Source organism: Chiloscyllium plagiosum, unplaced genomic scaffold (assembly GCF_037043375.1).
Source record: "Chiloscyllium plagiosum isolate Xiang-an unplaced genomic scaffold, Cpla_swu_hap1 HiC_scaffold_25, whole genome shotgun sequence".
Lineage (NCBI taxonomy): Eukaryota > Metazoa > Chordata > Chondrichthyes > Orectolobiformes > Hemiscylliidae > Chiloscyllium > Chiloscyllium plagiosum.
Genome location: NW_028270163.1, coordinates 33,650,810 through 33,677,725, shown reverse-complemented (window position 1 = coordinate 33,677,725; position 26,916 = coordinate 33,650,810). Strand labels below are relative to the sequence as shown.

Genomic DNA, 26,916 nt, shown 5'->3' with positions numbered 1-26,916 from the left:
GGACAGCGAAGAGGGTTACCTCCGAGTACAACAGGATCTGGACCAGATGGGCCAATGGGCTAAGAAGTGGCAGATGGAGTTTAATTCAGATAAGTGCGAGGTGCTGCATTTTGGGAAAGCAAATCTTAGCATGACTTATACACTTAATGGTAAGGTCCTAGGGAGTGTTGCTGAACAAAGAGACCTTGGAATGCAGGTTCATAGCTCCTTGAAAGTGGAGTCGCAGGTAGATAGGATAGTGAAGAAGGTGTTTGGTATGCTTTCCTTTATTGGTCAGAGTATTGAGTACAGGAGTTGGAAGGTCATGTTGCGGCTGTACAGGACATTCATCAGGTCACTGTTGGAATATTGTGTGCAATTCTGGTCTCCTTCCTATTGGAAAGATGTTGTGAAATCTGAAAGGGTTCAGGAAAGATTTAGAAGGATGTTGCCAGGGTTGGAGGATCTGAGCTACAGGGAGAGGCTGAACAGGCTGGGGCTGTTTTCCCTGGAGCGTCGGAGGCTGAGGGGTGACCTTATAGAGATTTACAAAATTATGAGGGGCATGGATAGGATAAATAGGTAAAGTCTTTTCCCTGGGGTCGGGGAGTCCAGAACTAGAGGGCATAGGTTTAGGGTGAGAGGGGTAAAAGAGACCTAAGGGGCAACTTTTTCACGTAGTGGGTGGTACGTGTACGGAATGAGCTGCCAGAGGATGTGGAGGAGGCTGGTACAATTGCAACATTTAAGAGGCATTTGGTTGGGTATATGAATAGGAAGAGTTTGGAGGAATATGGGCCGGGTGCTGGCAGGTGGGACTAGATTGGGTTGGGATATCTGGTCGGCATGGATGGATTGGACCGAAGGGTCTGTTTCCATGCTGTACATCTCTATGACTATGACTCTACTGGGCTACAGTTGTAATAGGTCTAGTTTCATTGATGCCTCATCCAAATGACCAATATTTGTACCAAAAAACCATGATAGATTTTAAAAGACAAGCCCAATTTAAGTAAATTTGCCCATTCAGTCCCAGGAGTACAAAAGTCAAAGAGTAAGTTCTCCTCTCACCCAGATTTTTTGGCCTTTCCAAAGTTTTGTCTTCTAAGTAATAGAGGTTATGAATTTGGAAGGTGCTGTTGAAGCAGCCTTGGTTAATTGCTGCAGTGTTTCTTTTAAACAGGATTCGGAGATGCCGGTGTTGAACTGGGGTGTACAAAGTTAAAAATCACACAACACCAGGTTATAGTCCAACAGATTTAATTGGAAGCACACTAGTTTTCGGAGCGACGCTCCTTCACCAGGTGATTGTGGAGGGCTCGATCGTAACACAGAATTTATAGCAAAAATTTGCAGTGTGATGTAACTGAAATTATACATTGAAGAATTGATTGTCTGTTAAGCCTTTCATCTGTTAGAATACAGTGATAGTTTCACTTCTTTCATGTGTAAATCACAAAACCCTTTTTTTTTAAAAGTTGCATTCTCTGGTTAGCTGTTAACAATGGTGATAGCTAGACAATATGTTGAAGGTGTTAGCCCCCTATGTTCTCTGTCTATGACCTGATGTTTAGATTGATTCCAATCTAAAAAGTGAGATAACAGAGTTTTACATAAATTCATGCAGTTTTTGAGCTCAGAGTTCTACATGAATGTATGTGGTTTTTGAGCAAAGTGCAATGTAACTCTGAAAGTACCAAAAATATTCACCACACAAAATATATGTGTGCATGTGGGTCTTTGTCTGTCTGTGTGTGTGTCTGTCTGGGGTGGGGATTAATCTTTTAAACAGTACATACTGTTGTCACTGTTTGATGGAGAAGGGAGTGAATGTTGAATGTGGTAATTGTTGGTGTCAATCAAGTGGGTTGCTTTATCCTGAATGGTGTTGTGCTTCTCAAGCATTGCTGAAACTACACTTATCCAGGCAAATGGAAAGCATTCCATCAAACTCCTGGCTTCCTTTCGATGGTGGACAGGCTTTTGGAGAGTCAGTTGGTGAGGCTATTCACCGCAGAATTCACGGTCTCTGACTTGTTCTTCTAGCGACATCATTTATACAGATGATCCAGTTCAGTTTCTAGTCAATGGTATAGTTCAGAATGTCGATAATGAAGGATTTGGTGATGGTCATGACATTGAATGTCAAGGAATGATGGTTAGATTCTGTCCTGTTGGTCATTGCTTTACATTTGTGTGGTACAGATGTTACTTCATATAATCATAGAATCCCTACAGTGTGGAAACAGGCCATTTGGCACAAGTCCAGAAAGACCCTCCAAAGAGCATTGCACCCAGACCTATTCGCCTTACACTATCAATCTACATTTCCCATGACTAATGCACCTAACCTACACATCCCTGAACACTATATGCAATTTAGCACGGCCAATTCACCTAACTAGCACATCTTTGGACTGTGGGAGGAAACTGGAGCACCCAGAGGAAACCCACACAGACGCAGGGAGAATGTGCAAACTCCACACAGACAGATGCCAGAGGCTGGAATTGAACCTTGGTCCCAAACGCTGTGGGTTTAGCAGTGCTAATCACTGAGCCACCATTCCACCATTTGTCAGCTCAAGCCTAAGAATTGCCCAGGTCTTACTGTATATTGGCAGTCTGCAAATTGCAAATTGTACTGAATATACAATCAGGCAAATATCCCACACTTCTGACCATGATGGAAGGGAGGTTATTGATGAAGCAGCTTAAGATGGTTGCATCTAGGACTCTACCGTGAGGAACTCCTGCAGCAATGTCCTGGTACTGAGATGATTGACCTCCTGTCACAAAGCTGGTCCTTTTCTCAAGGATACTGTGTCTTTGGTTTTTTTTCCCCAGAGGGTCATAAACAGGCCAGGCTCCAAATTGACTGGTTTGGTACAAAGATAAAAGGGTATTAAGAGGCCTTTTTGTTTATACGTAAACAGATGAGACTTTAGGCCAATGTTTTTATGTTTTTAGAAGTAACTTGTATAATAAAGGGGACTGACCTTGAAACTGAAGTTAGACTCAGTCCAGCAGTGAGCTGCATGGAAACAGGTTGCTAAGCCCTCTCTCCTTCTGCTTTTCTAACTTCAAACTGTAAGCCTTTGTTTCAAAGATGTGCTAGTTAGGTGATTTGGCAATGCTAAATTACATATAGTGTTCAGGGATGTGTGTAAGGGGTTTGTTTATTCGGACTGTTGTGCACATTCAGAACAGCATAATTACGTCCAGTTTGAATAGACTGAGTTCTGTAGGTGTTCTTTATTCTGTTCTTTGTGTTTCATTCCATAATTTTGCAAATAAATTTTTGTCTGTTTTAAACCCAGGCAGTCAACCTAGCTTACTCCAGAGAATTTTCACTGTATACTTACCAAAACAGATTGCAAAGTTACCTGCTTAAGAATGTTTTGAGTGGTCTGGCCTAGTCCATAACACTCCAACAATCTCAAATATTTTCTTTTGTTAGGAATGCCTCCAACCTGTAGCGTTTTCTCCCCAGTACCTATTTATTTTGATTTAACCAGAATTCCTTGATGTTACATTTGGTCAAATGCTGATTTGATATCAGGGCTGTCACTCTTATCTCAATTCTGATATTCAGATCTTTATCCATGGTTCGATCAAAGCTGTAATGAAGTGAGGAATCAAATAGTCCTGACAGAAATCAAATTGAACAGCATGAACAGATTATTGCTGCAGTACTAGTGTTTGATAGCAATTTCCATCACTATATTGAAATGGAGGTGACAATGGCATTGAGATAATATCACTAGCCCAATCTTATGCTTCACTTAAATGGGTTCAAATCCACCGTAGAAACTGCGTGTAACCTACCTGTGACTCCAGAAGCACAGCAATGTTGTTGAAACTCAAGTGATTCTGAAATCACTCGACAAGTCACTCTATTCAAGGGTAATTAGAGATAGGCAGCAGATGCTGGCCACACCAGTGACGACCAGGTCCCAGGAACAAATATTTTTGAAACAAAATCACAACTCAGCATAGAGTGAGAGTGAAACAGTTAGACTTTGCTGAACTGTGCCACTCAACCATAAATAATTTTTTTGCCCAAAACGTCGATTTCGCTGCTCCTTGGATGCTGCCTGAACTGCTGTGCTCTTCCAGCACCACTAATCCATAAATAAATTTGCTGACTCAAACCAGGAGATTGGCTCTTCTAACATATGGCTTGATAATAGCTTTTACGTTACATAGAAGGAGGAAAGAATATCAGCAATGACCCAATTCATGGATAACTTCACAATTTACAAACATTTCCCATTGTCTTCAATTTACAATTGAAATAGGATTAAATTAGACAACCTCAGCAATCTTTTCATGACCATTCTACCATACAATTCCCATTTTTTCATTAAAAGTACTTCAGAACTTTCTCACAGCTCTTAAAACAACAGATATATCTGATAATCTGCATACAAGAACTAGAATCTGAGCAGCCAGACTATTACAAGGGAACATTTGGCTCATATTCAAAGATTACCCAAGTTATCTGCGTAGCTGTTACCCTTTTAGCCATGGATCGAAGCAAAAGGATATACAAATAATGAAAATCCCCTCCGCATAAAAAGGTTTTCTAATGTAAGTAACTGACTTGCACACTGGTTAAATTTATTATAGCTGAAGTTGGCACCCACTTTGTTTTCAAATTACAGAAACACCCCTTGAAATTTCCCTTGCTAATTAGTATACATAACCTGACCGCCAAACACAAAAAGATCAAGCATGCAGAAGCATTCACTGCAGCACAGATAGGAACACTGGCAAGAAGCCTCTAGTTTGCTCAAACCTCTCATCATCTTTCCAGTCTGCTGCATAAATGCTCACATGTGAATTCAAAAACTGACAAAAATATGGCCATATTAGATTAACTGCTTTACAAGGGAAAAATTACATTCTTCCAGCAACTTGCAGACCATTTGCACCTGACTCAAATGGACTTTCCTTTTTAGCACCACATCCCTGGCCAAGAACTAACATCAATGCCAATTAACCTCATCTCATCCCAATCTAAGGGATACTCAGACATGTCTCTAAATTCTTCTTCATATTTGCTTCTTTGGCAACAGACAATTGAGAAAATTAATAAGAATTATGTGAATTAGACCCAGAATGCTGAATCATTAGAGGAAAAGAATTAGGTACAGAAAGTTTTGCAGCATAACGCTATGTGTCAACACATCATTTATATTTCAAATATTCTACATTCTAACTAAATGCCATAATTCCATCCCCTGATAGCTCAGTTTCATGCTGTATGATTCTAGTTATCAGTCCAAATTGTCCATGCCAACCAGATATCCTGAATTAATCTAGTCCCATTTTCCAGCACTTGGCCCATATCCCTCTAAACCGTTCCTATTCATATACCCATCCAAATGCCTTTTATGTGTTGTAATTATATCAGTCTCCACTGCCTCCTTTAGCAGCTCATTTCATACACACACCATCCTCTGAATGAAAAAGTTGCACCTAACGCACAATTGTTATGGTGATAGAAGAACTGTAGTTAGATGGGTGCACTTGGAATGATTTAGGTGTGGCGTAGCGGTAGTGCCCCTACCTCTGGACCAGAAGACATGGGTTCAACACCCACGTGTTCCAGAGGTGTGTAATATCATCTCTGAACAGGTTGATTAGGAAATATCTATGCTCTGTACCATTGAGGACATTCCATTCCAGGCTCTGAACCCTGTCACTTTTGAGACCCAAATCTTCTATGTGGATGGAGCTGGCTGTTAGGGTCAACAGCAGAGGAGTGATGCCCAGCACCAGACCATTTCAATTACTTTCTGAAAAGGTTAATTCAAAGATAGACCTAGACAGTATGCCTTCTGATTGGTAGAGTGTATTCTGAGGGTGCATTAGTTCTCCTGTTGATGGGAATAGATAAATGTTTGATATATTTCATAAATCAAGAGCAAAAGTCAGAACTCTATCACTGTTAGTCTGGAAAGTGAAGTACAGACTACAGCAGCATTTGACAATGGAAAGCTGCAGATGGTGAGGAAGAGATACATTACCCCAAACTGTCTTCATTCACCTTCCAGGCCAAATGAGAATGAAATGCCATGGAGAAGGAAAGATAGTGGGGTGCTACAGTTTCATTGATACACTTTGAGGAACTGACCCGTGATTTGGCTAGAGTGGCAAGCCATAAAAGACATTGGGGATGGAGAAATGAAGGTATACTGTAGACAGGGTGAAAATACCTCAACATCTTCACATTCATATGATGCACTGCTCCCTGTATATTGAGCTGTAAAAGTATGAGCTGTCATTTAATTTTTAGCAGTATGATCTTCTGTTCACTGTCTCTACAATGCAGCATCATCTTCTCTTATGCTTGCCTCACAATCACAATGACTCCAAATTACATTCCAGAGAAGTCAGTTGGAAAACTCCTTTCGGGAAGCACCATCACATCTTTCTTGGATTCCTGCCATCAGAACCGATGTTGACATCTTGCTGGTCTACACATCTTTTAAGGAAGCTCGAGAATGGATTCAGCTTTGGCTAGTCCCTTTTGAAGGTCGGAGGACAAATGAAAGGCAGAGACTCTAAGGAATCATGGAAACAAGTAATACTAACTGGAGAATCTGCATCAAATGTTTGCCATGTGTTGGTGTTATTCAAGGAATTGTGGGATCATATGATAAGAATGGAAGAGTCCATTCATCACACGTCTCACAATGTCTCAATGCTTTGAGTGCACCAGTTCCCTCACTGACAGTGGCCAACCTTATGGAGAACCACATGTAGGATTCAGAGTGGATGCTTTAATTGTGTAACAATTTCAAACCTTGGCATTCAATGACATTGAATTCCCCACTATCAATATCCTGGGGTTACCACTGACCAGAAACTGAACTAGAAAACCAATGAAAATACTGTGGCTTCCAGAGCAGATCAGAGACTAGGATGTTTGTGAGAAATATCTCACCTCTTGTCTCATCACTGCCTGTCCACCATCCAGAGACTTGTCAGTTTTGTATAGAATGTTCTCCACTTATCTGGAACGGTGAGCTCCGACAACATTGTAAAAGCTCTATCTCATCCAAACAAAGCAACCCACTTGATTGGTACCCCATCCAGTCTTCAGCATTCTCTCCCTCCATTACTGATGCACAATAGCAGCAGTGTGTATTGCCTACAACATGCAGCTTTCTTGGATGGCATCCATCACCTAAAAAGTGCAAGGGAAGCGGATCATGAAAACATCACCACCATCTGCAAATTCCCTTCCAAGTCACACCACCCTGGCTTGGAAATCTATTGCCATGTCTTCACTATAGTTAGGCCAAAATACTGCAACCCCCTTCCTAACAGCAACATGGGTGCCCCTGATCTCTAAGGACTGTCAGCAAAGTGGTGGCAGCAGCTCCTGGTTGTGGTAAGGCCGGAGTTTGGGTCTCCTGAGTATTGGCGAGGTGGTGGCAGCTCCTGGCTGTAGTAAGGCCGGAGTTGGGGTGTCTTGGCTTTTGGCGAGTTGGTGGCAGCAGCTCCTGGTTGTGGTAAGGCTGGAATTGGAGTGTCCTGGCTATTGGCAAGGTGGTGGTGGTAGCTCCTGGTTGTGGTAAGGCCGGAGTCATGACTGCTGGTTATCAGCGAGGTGGCGGTGGCAGCAGGGGTGAGAGCTCCTGGTTGTGCGGAGAGTATGGTTCCAGCTCAGGAATCTGGCATCAGTGGCGGCATCAGCAACATGTGCCCAGCAGTGAAGAGATGATGCCCGAGAGACTGCAACATTGGTGGGGTGGCTCAGGACTCATGGTGGAGGCAGTGGAAGAAAGTTGGACTGTTTTCCAGCTAGATCTCTTTACTCTTTTTCTTTTTATTTCTAAACTTTTCAAAATGGCATTGGATCATGGTGAAAGTTAAAACTTTTCACTGTATTTCTTTACTGTATGATTCACTGTAAAATACAAGTAACAATAATTTATTTTATTCAATTCAAGGATAATTAGGGATGGCTAATAAACAATGGCCTCACCAATGATGCCCACATCCTATTAATGAACAAAAGAAGAAAAACAAATAAGAAAAGAAAAAGTGGGATGGCACTATCAGGACTTAATTGACAGGTAACATGAAATATCAGGAGTAATAATTATTCTGCTTTAGTCTTTAACAAGAAATTGGATCTAGTTAACATAACAGTGAAGATGGTGCTAGAATTTTTAAAAATTAATCAAAATGGAGAAATATTAAATAAACAAACATCTGGATGGATGCACACATTGTAAAATAAACTGGTTAAGAATAACAGAGGCACTATAACACACAATTAATAATTCATTAAGGGAAAAGTGTAGCACCAGAGATTGTGACGTGTAGCTATATTTTAAGAAGGGAGATGGATCCTGTCCAGGAAACAATAGACTAGTCAGATTAACATTGGCAGTGTGAAAATAGTCTTGTCTAAGATGGCAGTGGAGTAGCTTGCTTCAGCAGGAACTCATCCATTCCATCCATTTCTTTCTCATTTATTTCTCTTTTTTTCCTCTCTCTCCCTCGGGGGTTCTTTGCTTCTTTCCTTCACTCTCAGCCCTGCCTGGCCCATGGCAGTCTCTCATCCTGGTCTCTCGGAGGCACTTGGTGGTCGCTTGGCCCAACATGACAGTATCTCGGTATGCAAGTGGGTCCTGTCAGGGTACATTCTTGAGGCAGCAGCAGCAGTTCGGGGAGGCGGCAGCTTCAGCAGTAGCAGTGATGGCATTGCAGCCCAACGTGGGAAGAGTAAGCAGTGCCCAAGTATGTGCGGCGACAGTGGGATCTGGGGTATCCCAGACAACAAGCTAAGCAGACAATTCAAAGACAGTTGAACTTTTAACTTTATTCCTTTATTTTTCTTGTTTATATTAAGAAGGACTTTAAAGTTAACTATTACAGTTGGTTCTGTTATAATGGGTCAGTTCCGTTCTTATGCAATCTCACAATATAAGATAATGGCGCAATGGCCACATCATTTAAACTAATGGAACCAGAATCACATTATAGAAAATACAGGTAAGGAAAGTTTGCGTTCTACAAATAATGGTCTAAATACTTCAAAGACATTAAAGCCAATTCGTGTTGAAGAAAGCTTTTCACTGTGCCTCGGTACACGTGACAAATTCAATTCAATTCAAAAGAAACAGGCATTATAGCAGAACCGACTGGACCTTATTTCAATATTTTTTTGACTTATTCTATGAAGGCAGTACTTAACTTTTTAACTTATTTTCTTTTACTGTTATGTACTTATGTTTTTGTACCTAGGTATCTTTGTGCCGAAGGTGGCACCAGGTGGGTCAGCATTATATGTTTTTCACTGTATTCCTGACAATAAAATGTAAATCATTGTGAAATCATTGAAAAATATTGGAATCGGTACTCAAGGAGAAGATAGAACAAACATCTAAAAACCAAACAGATGATGAATATTCAACATTTAAAAGGGTATGTCTTGCTTGGCCAACCTTACTGAGTTCTTTGAAGAGGTAAGAGAGAATAGGAGGGACAGAACTGAAATAACTCCACAGAAGTTGGTATCCCCTCACCAAGTCACCCTTTATTTTGTACACGCATAATACTTGACACTAGTCCAGCTTCCTCAGAGCCAGCTCTCAGAGTGACTAGAACCTCTGACATACCTGTTTATATCAGCCAGGGCTCCCTGATTGGACCAGATTAACAGCCCCAATCAGGGAACTCATATTCTATGAGGTTCACCTGGCTGACTTCATTACAATCACAAGAACAACAGGTGTAACACATCAAAGGCTTTTAGAAAATACAGTTAAGGTATGACACATGGACAAATTAATAAAATTAAGGTATGAATCCTGGGATAAATGATAGCAATGGATAGCTGGCTGACTTAAACATAGAAAATAGACCACACTTGGAAGACCTTCTGCTGATAGGGCAGAATAGTATTTAAATTATAAAGGTACTGTAGAGAGTGTAAAATGATTTACAAGAATGATATTAGATTTACAACAAATGCTTAAGGAAAGGATGACAGGTTGAGTTTTTATCTCCTCCAGGATACGAAGGTGAAAGGGGTAACCTAGTACAGATCTTTAAGAGTATGAAATGTTTGATAATTAACTCTAACTCTATCACAGGGAGTGTTGAGAATAGGGAAGTACATTATCTAGCACCCCTCAAACCAAAATGCTTCACCAATCAAATCTTCAATAAACAGTCCCAAATGTCACAGTTATGACAATAAATATTGACGTTAATTTGTTGTGATTGTAAAGAACTGGATAAAATATTGAAGTATTTTCCCCTCAGTATTTACAATGAAAAGAGTCAAAGGTAGAAAGACTCTAAGCCTCTGCAAGTTGCATATATGTCAATGCATCAGCCTCTCTTTTGCTATGTCACAGGACACAATAGCCTATGTTTTGGCCTGTTCTATTCTCAGGCACTGAACTATTCACTCCAAGGACTGTTTAAGGAGTCTCCTTTAGAAGCATGTGAACAATTCTCCAGACACTGTTACTACCAGCTCAATTCAAAATTAAACTAAAATCATGTCCTAATCTTAACATATAATATAGAAATACAATTCAATCATAAAACCATATCTCATTTTGTCCACTTTAGAACCAAGTTTCAAATGACAATAATAATGAAGCTTCATCATATCTGCCTGTAGAAAGAAAGATGAAAAGTTTTGTTTAAGAAGCATTTACATTTTTCTATTGCAAGTTATTTTTTATCACTACACCTATTCTGGTTATAGAAGGTTTCACTTAACAGTCCCAACATTCATTCTAAATATACAAGTCAGGACTTCCGATAGTAATAATTTTCTACATAATTCCATTTTTATTATACGATATCAATTTCCTTTTTATACTTGCTCTTGACAAAGCTTCTACTATACGGTTGTCCTTTCCTGTAATATGAATGCTTTTCAGATTGTATGGTTATAGCATTAAAATTCAATGAAACAGTCTCAAAGTCTTTTTGTGGAATCTTTCTAGGCAAGTCAAAGGGCTGTAAATAAGTCTCCGTAGAGTTGTTAGATAAGTAGAGTTAAAAATATTGTAGACGCAATACTAGGTACAAAGACTCCTTCCACAGTTGAATACTTCAGTTGACAATCAATACACGTACTAGGACCAGGAATAGGCAATTCAGCCCCTCGAACCTACGCCAGTATTTAATACAAACATGGCTGACTCATTTAGGCTTCAATTCCACTTTCCTGCCCATTCCCCATATTCTTTTATCCTGTTACTAATCTAAAAATATTTACTTCTTAAATTTATTCAATACCCCAGTACCCACTGTACTCTGGAACAGGAAGTTCTACGGATTCATGACCCTTTGAGAAGTAATCCCTCCTCATCTGCCATACCTTAGCCTAAAACTATGATTCTTGTTCTTGATTGCCCTACAATGGGAAATATCTGCATTATGCCTACTTTGTCAATTCCTTTTAGCATCTTATATACTGCATTTATATTGCCTCTCATTATTCTAAAGAGGAGAAAGTGAGGACTGCAGATGCTGGAGTTCAGAGCTGAAAATGTGTTGCTGGAAAAGCGCAGCAGGTAAGGCAGCATCCAAGGAGCAGGAGAATCGACGTTTCGGGCATGAGCCTGAAGAAGGGCTCATGCCCGAAACATCGATTCTCCTGCTTCTTGGATGCTGCCTGACCTGCTGCGCTTTTCCAGCAACACATTTTCAGCTCTCATTATTCTAAATTCTAGTGAGTATAAGCTGCTCAAGGTCTCTTCTTAAGATAAACTGTTCATCTCTGGAATAAATCGAGTGAAATTTCTCTGAACTACCTCCAATGCAATTCCTATCTGCCTCAAATAATGGGACCAAAATGATACAAGTACTTCAGATACAGTCTCACCATTGCCTTGTACAGTTGCCATAATACTTTCCCACTGTTACACTCCATTCCTTTAGCAATATATGCCAAAATTCCATTTGTCCTTTTTATTACCTGAAAAGCATAGCAGCTTTCTGTGATCCATGCACAAGGACACCCAGATCCTTCTGCACCAAAGCATTTTGAAGTTTCTCTCGATTTAAGTAAGTTGTCTTTTTATTCTTCCAACCAAAATGAAAACTAAAACTCACATGACCACTTGAAACTCAACTACCAAATTTTGACTCAGTCACCTGATTTATCCACATGCATTTGTAAATTACTTAATTTGTATTGAAATTTATTTTCTTACCTGTTTTAGTGTCATTTCCAAATTTGGCAATAGTATCTTTTATCCTTCTATGTAAGACATTAATATAGATGATAAATAGTCGAGACCTGAGGACCAAACCCTATGGCAATCCACCAGTTACAGCTTGCGAACCAGAAAAAGACAGTCATTCCAACTTTCTGCTTTCTGTTGGTGAACCAATGCTCTATCCAGACTAGTATATTACTCCTATCTCCATGTGATCCTACCATATGTATTAACCTTTTGTGTACAATCTTATCAAATGCCTTCTGGAAGTCCAAATATACTACATCTACTTTATTTACTTTGCCTGTCAAATAGAGTCATAGACATATATAACATGGAAACAGACCTTTCGGTTCAACCTGTCCATGCCGACCAGATATCTGAAATAAATCTAGTTCCATTTGCCAGCATTTAGCCCATATCCCTCTAAACCCTTCGTATCATCCAGACGCCTTCTAAATGTTGTAATTATACCAGCTTCAAGTATTTCCTCTGGCAGCTCATTCCACACACACAATACCCTCTGCGTGATAAAGTTGCCCCTTAGATCCCTTTTAAATTTTTCTCCTCTCACCTTAAACCTATGCCTTCTAGTTTTGGACTCACTGAGGCCTGGAATAAGACCTTGCCTAATTAGCCTATTCATGCCGCTCATGATTTAATAAACCTATATAAGGTCATCTCTCAGCTTCCGACACTCCAGAGAAAATAACCCCAGTCTATTCAGCCTCTCCCTATAGCTCAAACAGATTCTGTCTTAGCGAAATTGAAACAGCTGGTGGTCATGGGGGAAACAGAATGGCCATCGCAACCAGGATTGAAACCTTTTTGGATCCAGCAAGACCAGATCACTGTGGAGAACAGCATATTGTTGTGGGGAGCAAGGTTGATTGTCCAGAGTAAAGGCTGCCACAAGATACTGGCCGAACTCCACAAGGGTCATCTAGAGGTTTCCAACATGAAGATGCTGGCAAGAAGCTATGCCTGGTTGCCAGGGTTGGATGCCAAAATAGCTGCATTGGTGGGGTAGTACCCAGAGTGCCAACATGGGAAAATATTGCCACGAGCAGCACCTCTGCATTCATGGGAATTTACCTTTCATAAAACCATTAGTGTGGATAATTGCATTTTGACTTTCCAAATGTACCATTACTACTTCCTTAAATGTTGGATTCCAACAATTTCACAATGACAGCTACATTTTGCTTCCCTTCTTTTTGAATAAGGGTATTTTATTAGTATTTTTCCAATCCACTGGAACCTTTTCAAATACCAGGGAATTTTGGAGTATAACAATCAATGCATTCATTATCTTTGCTGCCACTTCCTTTGTGACCCTAGCATTCAGGCCCTGGGGACTTGACTACCTTTAATCCCAGTAATTTGCTCAATACTTTACATCTAGTTTTAGTGATTGTTGTAAGTTCCTCCTTTTCTATGGTCTGGAGGTGCTCTGCAAAGTGGTCACCCAGTCTACATTTGAGGAGGTACAGGTGAAACACTGCTTCTCCTGGAAAGACTGTTTCGGCCCTTGGATGGTGAGCAGGGAGGTGGTAAGGGGCAGTTGTTGCACCGTCTGTAGTTACATGGGAAGGGAGGAAGTCTTGCCACAATTAAACAGGGAAATGATGAGGCCACAGCTGAAATATTGTACACTGCTTTGGTCTCCTTTTCTGACGGATGTTATTTCTATAGAGAGGGTGCAGTAAATGTTTACCAAATCGATTCCTAGGATGGTAAGACTGACATATGATGAGAAATTTAGTTGGTTAGGTTTGTATCCACTGTAGTTTAGAAGAATTGGGGGGGGGGGCACTGGCAGAATGATCTCATAGAAATCTGTAAAATTCCAGAAGGACTACACAGTTTAGATGCAGAAAAGATGTCCCTAATTGTTGGGTGTGCAAAACTAGGGGTCATGGTTTAAGGTTAAGGGGCAAGCCTTTTAGGACAGAGATGAGGAAAATTTCTTCACCCAGAGTGTTATAAGTTTGTGGAATTCACTATCACAGAGAGAAAAGAAAAATCGGTAAAGGCCAAAATATTGTGTTTTCAAGCAAGAGGTAGATATAGCTCTTTTTTTTAGATTACATTACAGTGTGGAAACAGGCCCTTCGGCCCAACAAGTCCACACCGACCCGCCGAAGCACAACCCACCCATACCCCTACATTTACCCCTTACCTAACACTACGGGCAATTTAGCATGGCCAATTCACCTGACCTGCACATCTTTGGACTGTGGGAGGAAACTGGAGCACCCGGAGGAAACTCACGCAGACACGGGGAGAACGTGCAAACTCCACACAGTCAGTCGCCTGAGTCGGGAATTGAACCCGGATCTCTGGCGCTGTGAGGCAGCAGTGCTAACCACTGTGCCACCGTGCAGCTCTTGTGGTACAGCAAGATGAAATGGTCAAACGGCCTACTCCTGCTCCTATCTCCTGTGTTCTACACTGTACTGCTAAATCTGGTGTGGTAGTCAGTAAATTTTTCAAGTAGTGAAAGGCACTCTGACATTCTTTTGTCTATTCAAATGTCTTGCCTTTCTTTAACCAACGTGTCAAAGGAGCCATTACTGTGCTGAAAATCAAAACAAACTTCTGATAAAATCACTCAAACATCACAATACTCCACTACAAAATGTTACTCCTTATCCTAGATGCATTAAAGTTTAAGGTAGCCCTTATTTTTGCTTCTCTAGTTGCTACTTGTCCTTGTTCCTGCTACATGGCTCAAATAAGTTAGTTTTCCTCACAGTGTTGTAAATGTTCCTTCGAGGTTTAACTGAATACAATCAAATTGTCATATTTGCATAATCCTTCAATGACTTTCTTGGTTAATTATTCAAAGATTGCTGGTGAATTTTTCATTCCAAGCAGCATGACTTTACATTGATAAAGTCCAAAGGTTGTAAAAGCTGAAATTCCTTTGGTTGTATCAGTCAATGAAACTTCGTCATATATTTTTAACAAGTCAATTTCTGTAGCAAAATACACAAATCCAAACTCTCAATACAATCTGACAATGGTGGAATCAGATATGACTTCATCTTTGAAATCACACTGAAGTTGCAATTATCTGTGAAATATCCCAGTGACTAATCTGGTTTCAGCATCACAATAGGTGAGCTCCAGCTGCTAGGACTCAGTTCAATAATGTTATTGTCCATCATGATGTGATCTCTTCTCTCAGTTTAGCTAAGATGTATGAGTTCAGTCTGTAAGCATGGTCCTTTATGGGTAACCCATCCCCTACATTGACATCTTGTATTACCCAAATGAACTTTCTTCTAACTTATTTACAGAAATTTATTCATATGTCTGCGATAGCTTTTGTAAGTTACTTTATTATTTTTCTAGGAGAAAGCAAACTGAGTTCAAAGTATGCAAATCTATGACAACAAGCTTAGAATATATGTCCACAAAAATTACAGAATCACCAAATGTGACTGCAAAAAATACATTCAATCCAGTTGGTGAGATTGCCTCTGCCACTCAAAGTGGGTGACGGTAATCTTTTTACCTCTGTTTGAAAGCCTAACTGTTGCAAACAATATATCTGATAACTAAGAACAGATTTCAACAAAACTTGTTACACAGATAAGGTGTGACCCAGGGAAGAACTGATTAATTCTTGACAATGATGTGGATTAGACCCTGAATATTTTTTAAAGTTTCTGTTAACATTAGGAGATGAGGCAAATTGTTTTTTGTTTAAAAATGTTGTGGGCTGTTTACTTAGAATGTTCCACTAGCTTGAAATGGTATTGCTTGGAGGTGTTTAAAGATTGACACCCAAGTAAAACTGTCCTCTAAAATTAGACATCACAAAAACAATTACTTTGAGGACTGGGCTCAAGTACATCTTGAGCTCCTGAGCTTGTCTGCTCCAGGTCAGCAGCATCCTTTTCTCTTTCACCTTTTTGTCTTTTTCCTTTCCTTTATTCATCTTCGAAGCAGGAACAATGTTGGCAGGGCAGGGGCTGCAGCATCAGCAGCATGGATCGGGATTCCTGGCAGCAGCAGGACCAGAGACTGGACTCAGTGATGGTAGTGGTGCCAGGAGAGGGGTCTCCTGGCTGCTGGAGGCCTGGAGCTGACACTCTTGGTGGTGGTAGAGCCCAGCAGGGACCCCTGGCTGCGGTAGGCCTGGAGCCTGAACTCTTGGTGGTGGTGGTGGTGCCCAGAGCGGGGACTCCTGCCTGCAGCAGAGCATCAGCTGTGGCGGTGCCCAGAGCGGGGCCCCCTTGAGGCCTGGAACATCTTGCAGAAACCCTGGAACTGCGCTTGAGACTAAATTTGAACAGAAGATGGACTCTATTTTAAAGTAATTTCTTTTAATTCTTTGTCTAACTCAAAATGGCACTGGACTGTGCTGACAAAACACTTTTCACCGTACCTTCAAGATATTTGTGACAATGACATAATTCTTTCAGCCATTCATCAAAAATGGGACACTGCAATGAAGGTCTGATCTCAAAAACGAATGATCTACTGAACATCATTTTCTGTAACCCACCTGATCCCGGGCTTGGCTCAGACTTTGAATAAGTTCTTCAGATTTTACATACTGACTTCTTTCTACCTCCTCACAGCGGTGCTGCCAGTCCAACTTGGCCTGTACTTTCATTCGTTCCAGATCCCGCTCTCTTTCTACAGCTCGGACAAGCTGTTGTTTGTATCTAAATCCAGAACATTTTCAGTATGAGATAAGGAATAACTTTTGAACAATAACATTACATTTTTGAAGACTACTTGATGACTGGCCTTGAAAATAGAACAGTAATTTAATCTTGAGAGGATCTACTGGCAATTGCAAATATCTGACATTATCAGTACTACTCAAGTGAATTACCTTAAAAGCTTTTACAAACTGCAGCAAGCATTGATGGTCCATTCCCTGTTTTTGCTAATTTAATATTAATCAGTGTGTTAAACCTAAAGTTCTCATCCCTAAAATCTGTTTCTCTGATCTGAGCCTCTTGTGTGTATTTCCACTCACTTTACTCACTTCTGCTATTCATGAACATGATTTTAGCTGCCTATGCTCTAAACTCTACTGCTTCTATTTGGTTTCATTTTAATCAGAGAATCCCTACAGTGTGGAAACAGGCCATTTGGCCCAACAAGTCCACACTGACCCTCCGAAGAGTAACTCACCCAGACCCATTCCCCTACCCTATTAATTTACATTTCCCCTGACTAATGCACCTAACCTACACACCTGTGAACACTATGGGCAATTTAGCATGGCCAATTGACCTGACGTGCACATCTTTGGACTGTGGAAGGAAACTGGAGCACCCGGAGGAAACCCACGCAGACACGAGGAGAATGTGCAAACTCCACACAGACAGCTTCCAGATGCTGGAATCAAACTCGGGTCCCTGGTGCTGTGAGGCAGCAGTGCTAACCACTGAGCCACCGTGCCACCCATTTTAAATTTCTCTTTAAAACCCAGTCTTTGACCAACCTTTAGGTCAGCTTTCCTAATATTTCCTTTTTCATAATTTTCCACTTCTTTAAATTTCTCAAATTTGAGATGTTTCATAAGCTAAAGCCTCCATTGGATTATGTTTATAAAGATGCAAGAACACGCACCCAACTCATGCATTGGACTAGAATGCATCTCAGAGTTCATCACATGTTCTCTTAGTATTCGCTCACTTTGCACTTATTTGGATGCATTACATTGGTGCTCTTGTCTTGCATCTTTGTCCCTCAGCCAGACCTTAAAGGTTCACAGTCCTTCTGTCTTGCCTTGATATTTAGTGCACATACAAAACTAGGCAGCGTGTCATGGTTGCCAGCAGCAACCAGTCAAATAGGTGGACATGTTGCTGTCGGACATCATACTACATCAATCTCAGACTTGGACAATGTACTAACAACATATGCAGCAAGCTCACTGCAAGTCCTTCGACCAGATAGCATGTGTCAAAATCTTCAGGGAGTAGCTCTCAGTGCGGCCAAGGAGAACTGTCTTCAGTCAGTGGGTCCTGGCACTGTAACTCAAAAACAGCGTCCAAAATCAGTCCAGGTGCTAGGACATTGTCAGTAGGCTGCAGGACGTACAGAAATCCATACCTTTACTGTGTGGGAGTGGGCCATGATCAATCCTGCAGGTCCAGGGCAATTAGTCAATAGATTTGTGCTAAATCAGTCAGGGAGCTATACATAGATTAGTCAGGCAGTTGTTCATTTGTCAATCAGGACTATCCTTCTGTGTCAGTCAAGGGGGTGGGCAATGGTCAGATGTGAGAGTTGGCTCAGTGAATGTCAAAAGGGGGTTATCATGGCCTTTATTGGAGAAGGGAAACTGGGAACTCAGAAGTTGGAATTGGAGGCAACATGCTGGGGTTTTTTAATTCACTCGTGGGACATGGGCATTACTGGATGGTCAGTATTTATTGCCTATCCCTAGTTGCCCATGAGAAGCTGATGATTGTAGTGATTCTAACAGAATCTGATGAATCCTGATGAAGGGCTTTTGCCTGAAATGTCAATTCTCAGGATATTGCCTGACCTGCTGTGCTTTTCCAGCACCACACTCTCAACTCACAGAATTGAGTCCCCTCATTGGAGCAGTTAATCTGGTCCAAGCAGGGGCTCTAGCTGACAGATAAAAACAAGGGTGTCAGACATCCTTTCACTTTGAGAGCTGACTCTGAGGGAGCTGGATCAGTATCAAGGACTTTCCACATGTAAATAAAGTGTCACTTGGTGATGGGATACTGCCGTTTGTGGAGTTATTTCATTGGTATGTTGCCTTCTTGAACTGCTGCAGTCAGTGTTGTAGGTTGATCCACAATACCCTTAGGGAGGGAACTACAAGATTTTGACCCCACGACAGTGAAGGAATGGTGAAATATATACAAGTCAGATGGTGAGTGGCTTGGAGGGGAACTTGCAGGTGGTAGTATTCCCATGTTTCTTCAACCTTTGTCCTTCTTGATGGAACTGGTTGTGGGTTTGGAAGGTGCTGTCTAAGGATCTTTAGTGAATTTCTGCAGTAAATCTTGTAGGTATTATATTTTGCTGGTGGATGGAATGCATGCTTGTGGATGTAGTTCCAAACAAGCAGGCTCCTTTGTCCTGGACTTTGAGTGTTGAAGCTACACTCATCCAGTCAAGTGGGGAGTATTCCATCACACTCCTGACAGTATTTGCAGTACACATACACAGTATTCCTAGCCTCTGACCTACTCTTACAGTCATAAAACGTATGGCACGGAAACAAATCCTTTGGTCCAATGTGTCCATGCTGACCAGATATCCTAAATTAATCTAGTCTCATTTGCCAGCACTTGGCCCTCTAAATACTTCCTACTCATGTACTCATTCAGATGCCTTTTAAATGCTGTAATTGTACCTGCCTCCACCACTTCCTCTGGCAGCTCATTCCATATGTGCACCCCCTCTCTGCATGAAAAAGTTGCTCTTTAGGTCCCTTTTATATCTTTCCTTACTCATCCTGCACCTGTGCCATCTAGTTCTGGGCTCACCCGGAAATACCTTGTCTATTTATGCTATCCATGATTTTATAGACCTTCCTTAGGTCACCCCTCAGCCTCTGATGCTCCAGAAAAAATAGCCCTAGCCTATAGCTCAAACGCTCCAACCCTGGCAACATCCATGTAAATCTTTTCTGAACCCTGTAGCAAGTCCAGTTAAATTCTGGTCAATGGTAACCCCAGAGATGTTGAAAGTGCAGGAATCAGTTTTGGTAACACCACTGAATACCAAGGGGCACTGGTTAGATTGTGTCTTATTGGAAATGGTTATTGCCTAGCATTTGTGCGACACAAATGTTCCTGCCACTCTCAGCCCAAGCCTGGATATTGTCCAAGTCTTGTTTCATTTTAACATGGTCTGCTTCAGTATCTAAACATTATGCAATAACTGGCAGAGCGATATTATATGTGAAGGGGTGAACTTAATGATAAGGGTGGGGGGAAACAATTGTGCAATGGAGGACCATGGTAAAATGGGAATATGGTGGAGGTGGGAGTCCATGTCTGGTCACCACTACCCTGGCTTCAACTGGGGGAGTATGTGGTGCGACAACATGACATGGTGGCTGGCATGATTAAGCTTTACGCTACTCTGGGCATTGGTGAAAAAGTAGCACTTCCTTACTCAGGGCTATAAGATCAGAAGAGGCTAAAAATAAGTAACCGATAGCTTGATTCTTAACTGGCAATACATTTGTGAATATGCAACTGAAATTGCAGCAAAGTGTCTGTAGTGCCACCTATGTGTCCTGAGAAGTATTTCTTTTGACTCCCCTCCCAGTACGTGCATAATGAAGGGTAATTCCTGGCTGATAGCATTTGACCTTGTGCACTGATTGGCTTTAAAAATGACTACGGTATTGGGAATGCCTGGAGGTCCCAGCAGTGGCAAGTACTTCTATCTCTGGCAAGAGTGAAGACAGGATGAGCATAGTGCCATAGAGGCAACACTCATTAGATAATGAGGTGAGTTTCAGAGATTAGGATGAGAAACCTCATGAGGGCACATGGAAAACTTACCAAAATTGACTCCTGGCTGGTTTCTATTAAAATTGAGCCCACTGTGTGCAGTCTTAGTCTCCATATTTGGGCGGCATGGTGGCACAGTGGTTAGCACTGCTGCCTCACAGCGCCAGAGACCTGGATTCAATTCCTGCCTCAGGCGACTGACTGTGTGGAGTTTGCACATTCTCCCCGTGTCTGCGTGGGTTTCCTCCGGGTGCTCCGGTTTCCTCCCACAGTCCAAAAATGTGCAGGTTAGGTGAATTGGCCAATGCTAAATTGCCCGTGTTAGGTGCAGGGGTAAGTGTTGGGTCTGGGTGGGTGTGCTTCAGCGGGTCGGTGTGGACTTGTTGGGCCGAAGGGCCTGTTTCACACTATAAATAATCTAATCTAAAAAAAATTTAAAGGAAGGATATACTTGATTTGGGGGTGGTTTAGAGAAGAGCAGGTTGGCTATGGTGAAAGTCTGAGTAAATTGGGATTACAGAGGGATTTCTTTGAAACATAACAGATTCCGAATGGCTTGATAAAGTAGATGCTGGTAAATAGTTTTTTTGCCGATTAGAAAATCGAAAACACGAGTTTAGTCTCAGTATATAAGCTGATTATTTAAGACTGAGATGCAGAGAATCTTAGGAATTCCCTATGCTAGAGGATGTAAATGCTCCATTCTTGAACATATTTGAAGGCTGGGATAGATAGAATCGAAAGGCACATGCAGGGAAGAGGATTTCAAGCCCATGATTGTCCACGATAATATTGAATTTTAAACTATGCACACGCAGGGGAGAAAAAACCCAAAGTCAAGAAGTAGGCATCACAGGGCATATGGTATACTCAAGTTGCTATTCCTTGTTTTATTATGTTTAACTATAATATTTAACTAACACTATTAGCGTGATGCATTCTTTTGTTATCTTTTATTCCTATCCATACGGATTCTAATTATGCATGGCTGACAACCACATCTGCCACTCTTAATTATAGTTACTTTTCCTTTTTCCTCTCTATCTTCTCTAAATATATTACACCCTTTAATGTTTAATTTTCAGTTCTGATATTTCTGTATCTGGATCACTGAGCAATGGCTAATGTCTGGTTCCTCCCTACACACGATTGCTTCCAAGGATCCTGTCTTATTAAAGACACTGTGTACATTGCTGTACAAACAGCTTAGAACCTTTGTACTGGGATTTCCGTTTTTGATTATTCATTTTTTTTTGTGGATAGTTTCTATAACTTTCGGATGGGGTCAAAGCACCTGGCTTTATTGAATCATTCCCTGTGATCTTGGCCTACATCATATGAATTCTATGCTTGATCTTAACTTCCCATATGTCTCCTTGTAGAAGATGGATGAATAAATATTATACAGCTATTAAATATTGTACATTATGGAAAGTATAAAGCTTATACATTTTACATGTACTTAAAAAATACAATAGAATTATCACCCTCCTGCTGCAAATTCAAGTTCTCCTCTGTGGTGTCAGTCTATTATACAAACCCGATGCATAATATCATATTCTCAATTGTAGATTCTCTGTTTATCAGCGTCCCTCCATGACTGTTAGCAAGGGTTTAGATGAAAGAAATATTTTTTCTGGCCATGTGAGCTAACATTTTACAATTCTGAGGCAGTTAATGTTACAAGTTCATCAAGAGCTCTTAAAAGAAAAATTAACAGCTGAGCTGAAGTGGCAATTTTGAAACTTACTTTTTGACCTTCTTAGAAAACAACATCTACTTAAAATCAGAGTTTAATTTTACATCTTAAAATATTCTTAATGGAATAGTAATTTTGATCCCTTGATACTTTACAAAACTTCAAGCGTTATTCCAAAAATCGAACTGTATGTTTTTCAAGTGAGTATGATCTGCCATTGTTTAAATGACTGACAATGCAGCTTACTTTTCCACATCCTCCTTGTGTTTGGTTAACTCAGTTCTCAGCTTTGAATCCTGGTCCTGCAACATTTTAATTTGCATGTCCTTAGCAACAGTCTCCTTGGAGATCTGTGCTATATGAATATCCCAGTCAGTCTTTAGCATTGAAAGTTTCCCATGTAACCTAGAAAACAGGGGGGAAAAAAAATGAGAATTGTGCAGCTCATTACAAATTAAAATAAATGGCCTGGCTTCAAGTCACAGTGAGTTGAAACAGCTGCACTGTGCTACATTATCAAATGTCACTGCATCCATTCAGCAGTAATTCTAAATAATTACAATACCATAGGATAATTTTCTAAAAAGTGTTTTGTCTTCATTTTATCTGCATTTAGAAGTGGACTTCATTAAAATTAATGAGTGTCCTTTCCATTCTACTCCACCCTCTGGTAACATAGCAGTAGTTTATTGAACAACAGAACTGTTCAGTTGTTCAACAGTTTGCTTAGTGCTCTTAGCAATTATTCAATTTATTACAGGGTATCCACTGTTGATTTTGAGTTTAAAAGCAGAGCTAACAAAGATGTTTCAGAAAACACCTTTTTATATTTGCAAATTTAATTTTCCGAGTTACAATCAATGGCCCTCAATTGCAATTGTCATGTTGGAAAATAGTAGAATTAATACAATCATGTAATCAGAGGAGGGAATATATAAATAATAAAAAGTATTTCCTGATAAAACTCACTAATGTATATTTACAGAAGCAGATTTAGTCAGAAATTATGTCAAGTGCTTTTTAAGAGAATTTGTTCAAATGCACAAGAACAATTTTCTTCTTCAGGAAGTCTTAGCTCCAAGTGATAGAATCGAGAGCAAAGGATCTGGCACTAAGCCATTTGTGAAATATAGGATATTAAATCAAAGAATCAGTGACACATCAGACAGAACTAATCTTTTTTAAGCTCCATTTTCTCTGTGTAGGTCATTGACTTGGACTGGTCAGATTTTGGAGGCACCAACAATCAATGATAATGCATCACATGTGAGGTCAAGTATTGTCTTTTCTGGATATACACCTATCTGACATTGATCTTTGTAAAATTTCCAAAGAATGGTTACTGGTCAGTGATCAGGAGTGGGAATATCAGCTAATAATTCTCTTCCTAAACCAGAAAACAGGGGATAACTGTGATGCTCCTAATAACCTATGAATAGTGATCAGCTACTTCTACACAGAAATTGAATTGCCTGAATTGCTGTGCTCTTCCAGCACCACTGATCCAGAATCTGGTTTCCAGCATCTGCAGTCATTGTTTTTACCTCGAACATCTATGAGGCACAAGTCAGGAGCACGATAGAATATTCCTCACTTGCCTGGATGGGTGCAGTTTCAAAAAGACTCAAGAAGCTTAACATCAACCAGACAAAACAGCCACTTGATTGACACCACACTCACAAGCATTTACTTCCTCCACCATCAATTATCAGTTGCAGTTGCAACAGTGTGTACTATCTACAAGCTGCACTGCAGGAATTAGCCATTACTCCTTAGACAGCACCTTACAAATCCACAACCACTTTCATCTAGAAGGGGAAGGGCAGCAGATACCTGGGAACACCACCACTTGCAAGTTCCCCTCCAAGTCACTCATCATCCTGACTTGGAAATAAATCACCAATCCTTCATTATCACAGGATCAGAATCCTGGAATTCTCTTCTTGGTATTGTGGATCTACCTGAAGCAAATAGAGTGTAGCAATTCAGGAAGGCAGCTCACCACCACCTTCGCAATGGACAAGCAATAAATGTTGGCCAGCCATTGGTGTCCACATCCCATTTCTAATTTCGCTACTTACCTACTACTTTTTCTACATGCATCCTGCTGGCTTTTTCTCAGCTTCAACTCACTGATTTCCACTCCTTGCCACTTGCCACTCTGACTCCATTGTTCCCTCCTCCTTGCCATCCAAGAAAAGGCTGAGGAGTGAGAGGGCAAGAAGACTAGCAATTAAAGAGAGGGAAGTAATGAACAGTAGGGAAGGAAGACTTAGTGAGCAAAGCTGTGGCGAGCTATTTTAAAAAACTGACTGAGCATGCACAATTAGATTCTTGGGACACATGCAGTAACTGCACTAAGATGAAAATGAAGGCAGTGGTATCCAGCTAGTTTCCCTATTTTACAGTTGTGCTAAAGCAAAACCAACAGTAGTACATGGTGCAGGTTTCATCAATAGCAGCTAAGGTTCTGACATGAAAACATCTTTAATGGACTCATGAATTTATCCAGCAAGTCAGCCCCACAGCTTGTGAAGGAATCAGATTTGATATTCACTTCACAAATATTCTCAGCCACAATAATTGATAAATTGAAATACTTATGAATTGGTTGAGGGGTGGGGGGACATGCCAAAATGATATCCTTCTCCTGACTACATATCAGTGTCATCATCAACTATTTGTCAATTTGTCTATTCATGATAGCAAGGCAATGCCACATGTCTTCATGTGACCAAGTATGGAAAATCTGAGCGCAGAGAAAACAAGGCCTGTTGTGACAAATGCATTTTGGCCATTATGACAGGGTTCAGGCCATCAAAGTTGATTTTGTAGCAACTTTGCCAAACGTTTGTGCACCTAGCTTCAGGGAAACTACCATTTGTTCCATCCAGAAGATGTGACAGAGGCATTGATGATGGAATTTCTCTAGTGCTCTCATGTGTCGCTGATACACAGTTCAGGTCTCACTGTGTTGCAGATGTGTGGTAATGATAACTGTTTTGTATCTTAAGATTTTTATTGACTAGTCTTTGCTGCCAAATACTCTGGTATTGGTCAGAATCATATACATTAAATCATAACCTAATCATGTTCTATCATGATTTGGAGATGCCGGTGTTGGACTGGGGTGTACAAAGTTAAAAATCACACAACACCAGGTTATAGTCCAACAGGTTTAATTGGAAGCACACTAGCTTACGGAGCAACGCTCATTCATCAGGTGATGAAGGAGCGTCGCTCCGAAAGCGAGTGTGCTTCCAATTAAACCTGTTGGACTATAACCTGGTGTTGTGTGATTTTTAACAATGTTCTATCATAACATGGCTGACTTCATGAATAGAAAAGAATTCCATTCCACCAACGTACAAGTGGAAATAGCTCCTCAGAGGCTGGTAGTCCCCATCACAAAGTCACCTTTTATGTACACGTGAAGATTCCTTGACACTGAGCCAGCTCCCTCAGACCCAACTGTCACAGACAATAGAATGGCACTCCTTTTCTTATCTGTCAACCAGAGCTCCCTGATTGGGGCTGTTAATCTTGTTCAATCAGGCACTCACATTCTGTTGCAAATACACATTGTTCATGTTCAGCTTCGTGAAAGACAGCCACTTGTACTGGTTCGATGACCCTTAGCTTTCTAGCTTTCTGATTTCTTCCTCTACTTTTGCACGTAAGCCAAATGGTGTTGGGTGGGCCTTGCAAAATCGTGGAATTGCTTCTTAGTTAAGATGCAAGGTGGACTTGGTTCTTTTGATATACCCTAGACCTTCCTGAAAAAATTCTGGGTATTTAATTGGGACTTCACTCAGGCAGCCATTTTCTAAATCAGCCAGTTTAACCCCATCAAGTTTGGACCCAAGCTTTTTATTATAATCAGTGGTAACTGAACCAGCTGCTTCTTATAAGAGACCAGAACAGAAGTTGTACCCTTAATCTGTAAAGGTTTCCCAGTATAAGTTTTCAGTCTAGCTGAGGTCTTGCACAAACTTAAAAGTTGGAGTCCTGAGCAAATTGGGTTAAAAACTGGTTCTGTGACCACTGAAACAACCACACCATTATCAACCTCCAGTAGAACTGGGCGACCATTTAACCAGATGTTTGTGATTGGTTCAGATTTGGATGCTGCTAAGCAAATTAACTGTTCCAAATCAGATGTAGGTAGACTTTCCAGGGTGTGCACTCTCTTGGATATAGGCCTTTGAGTTTTCTTACTCAATTTAGATCCAGTGGGACTATTTTGCTGTCTAGAGTCAGCATACCAACAGCAATTACAATGGTTTGCCAGTCTGGATCCTGAAAAAACTTTTAACTATTTGGCCGAGATTTGGCTTTGTTTTGGAGTTTTGCTGTGGGCTGACCTAGAGACCCTCTGTTCAGGATATGGTCCTGCATGACGCTTTGCAATTGCCTGCACTCAAATGGTGTTCTCCAAGCTCAGTCAGACTGATGAGGATGTCCACTTCCATCAGAATATCCTGCAACTCATAGGCTCAAAGCAAAATATCAACCCAACAATAAGATCATCGTTCTTGTATAAATA

At 40.8% G+C, this 26,916-nt stretch overlaps 1 protein-coding gene and 2 long non-coding RNA genes across 8 annotated transcripts in view; 2 read left to right on the top strand and 1 right to left on the bottom strand.

The window, feature by feature from the left end:
- Window positions 1-26,916, bottom strand: part of ccdc57 (coiled-coil domain containing 57) — a 188,458-nt gene that overhangs the window by 62,833 nt on the left and 98,709 nt on the right. For all 6 annotated transcript variants that reach the window (XM_088000590.1, XM_043714704.2, XM_043714702.2 and 3 more), the window contains 2 exons: window positions 22,617-22,775; window positions 16,708-16,870 (listed from right to left, as the gene is read on the bottom strand). In XM_088000590.1, coding sequence (XP_087856716.1) covers window positions 16,708-16,870; window positions 22,617-22,775 — 322 coding nt within the window. The remainder of the gene's footprint in view (window positions 1-16,707; window positions 16,871-22,616; window positions 22,776-26,916) is intronic.
- Window positions 1-26,916, top strand: part of LOC122562133 (uncharacterized) — a 147,173-nt gene that overhangs the window by 76,807 nt on the left and 43,450 nt on the right. The gene's annotated exons all lie outside the window — the stretch shown is intronic.
- LOC148145314 (uncharacterized) lies at window positions 6,426-9,270 on the top strand. The gene is made up of 3 exons (XR_015761410.1): window positions 6,426-6,568; window positions 7,944-8,069; window positions 9,247-9,270. It is a non-coding gene; the product is annotated as an uncharacterized LOC148145314 (long non-coding RNA).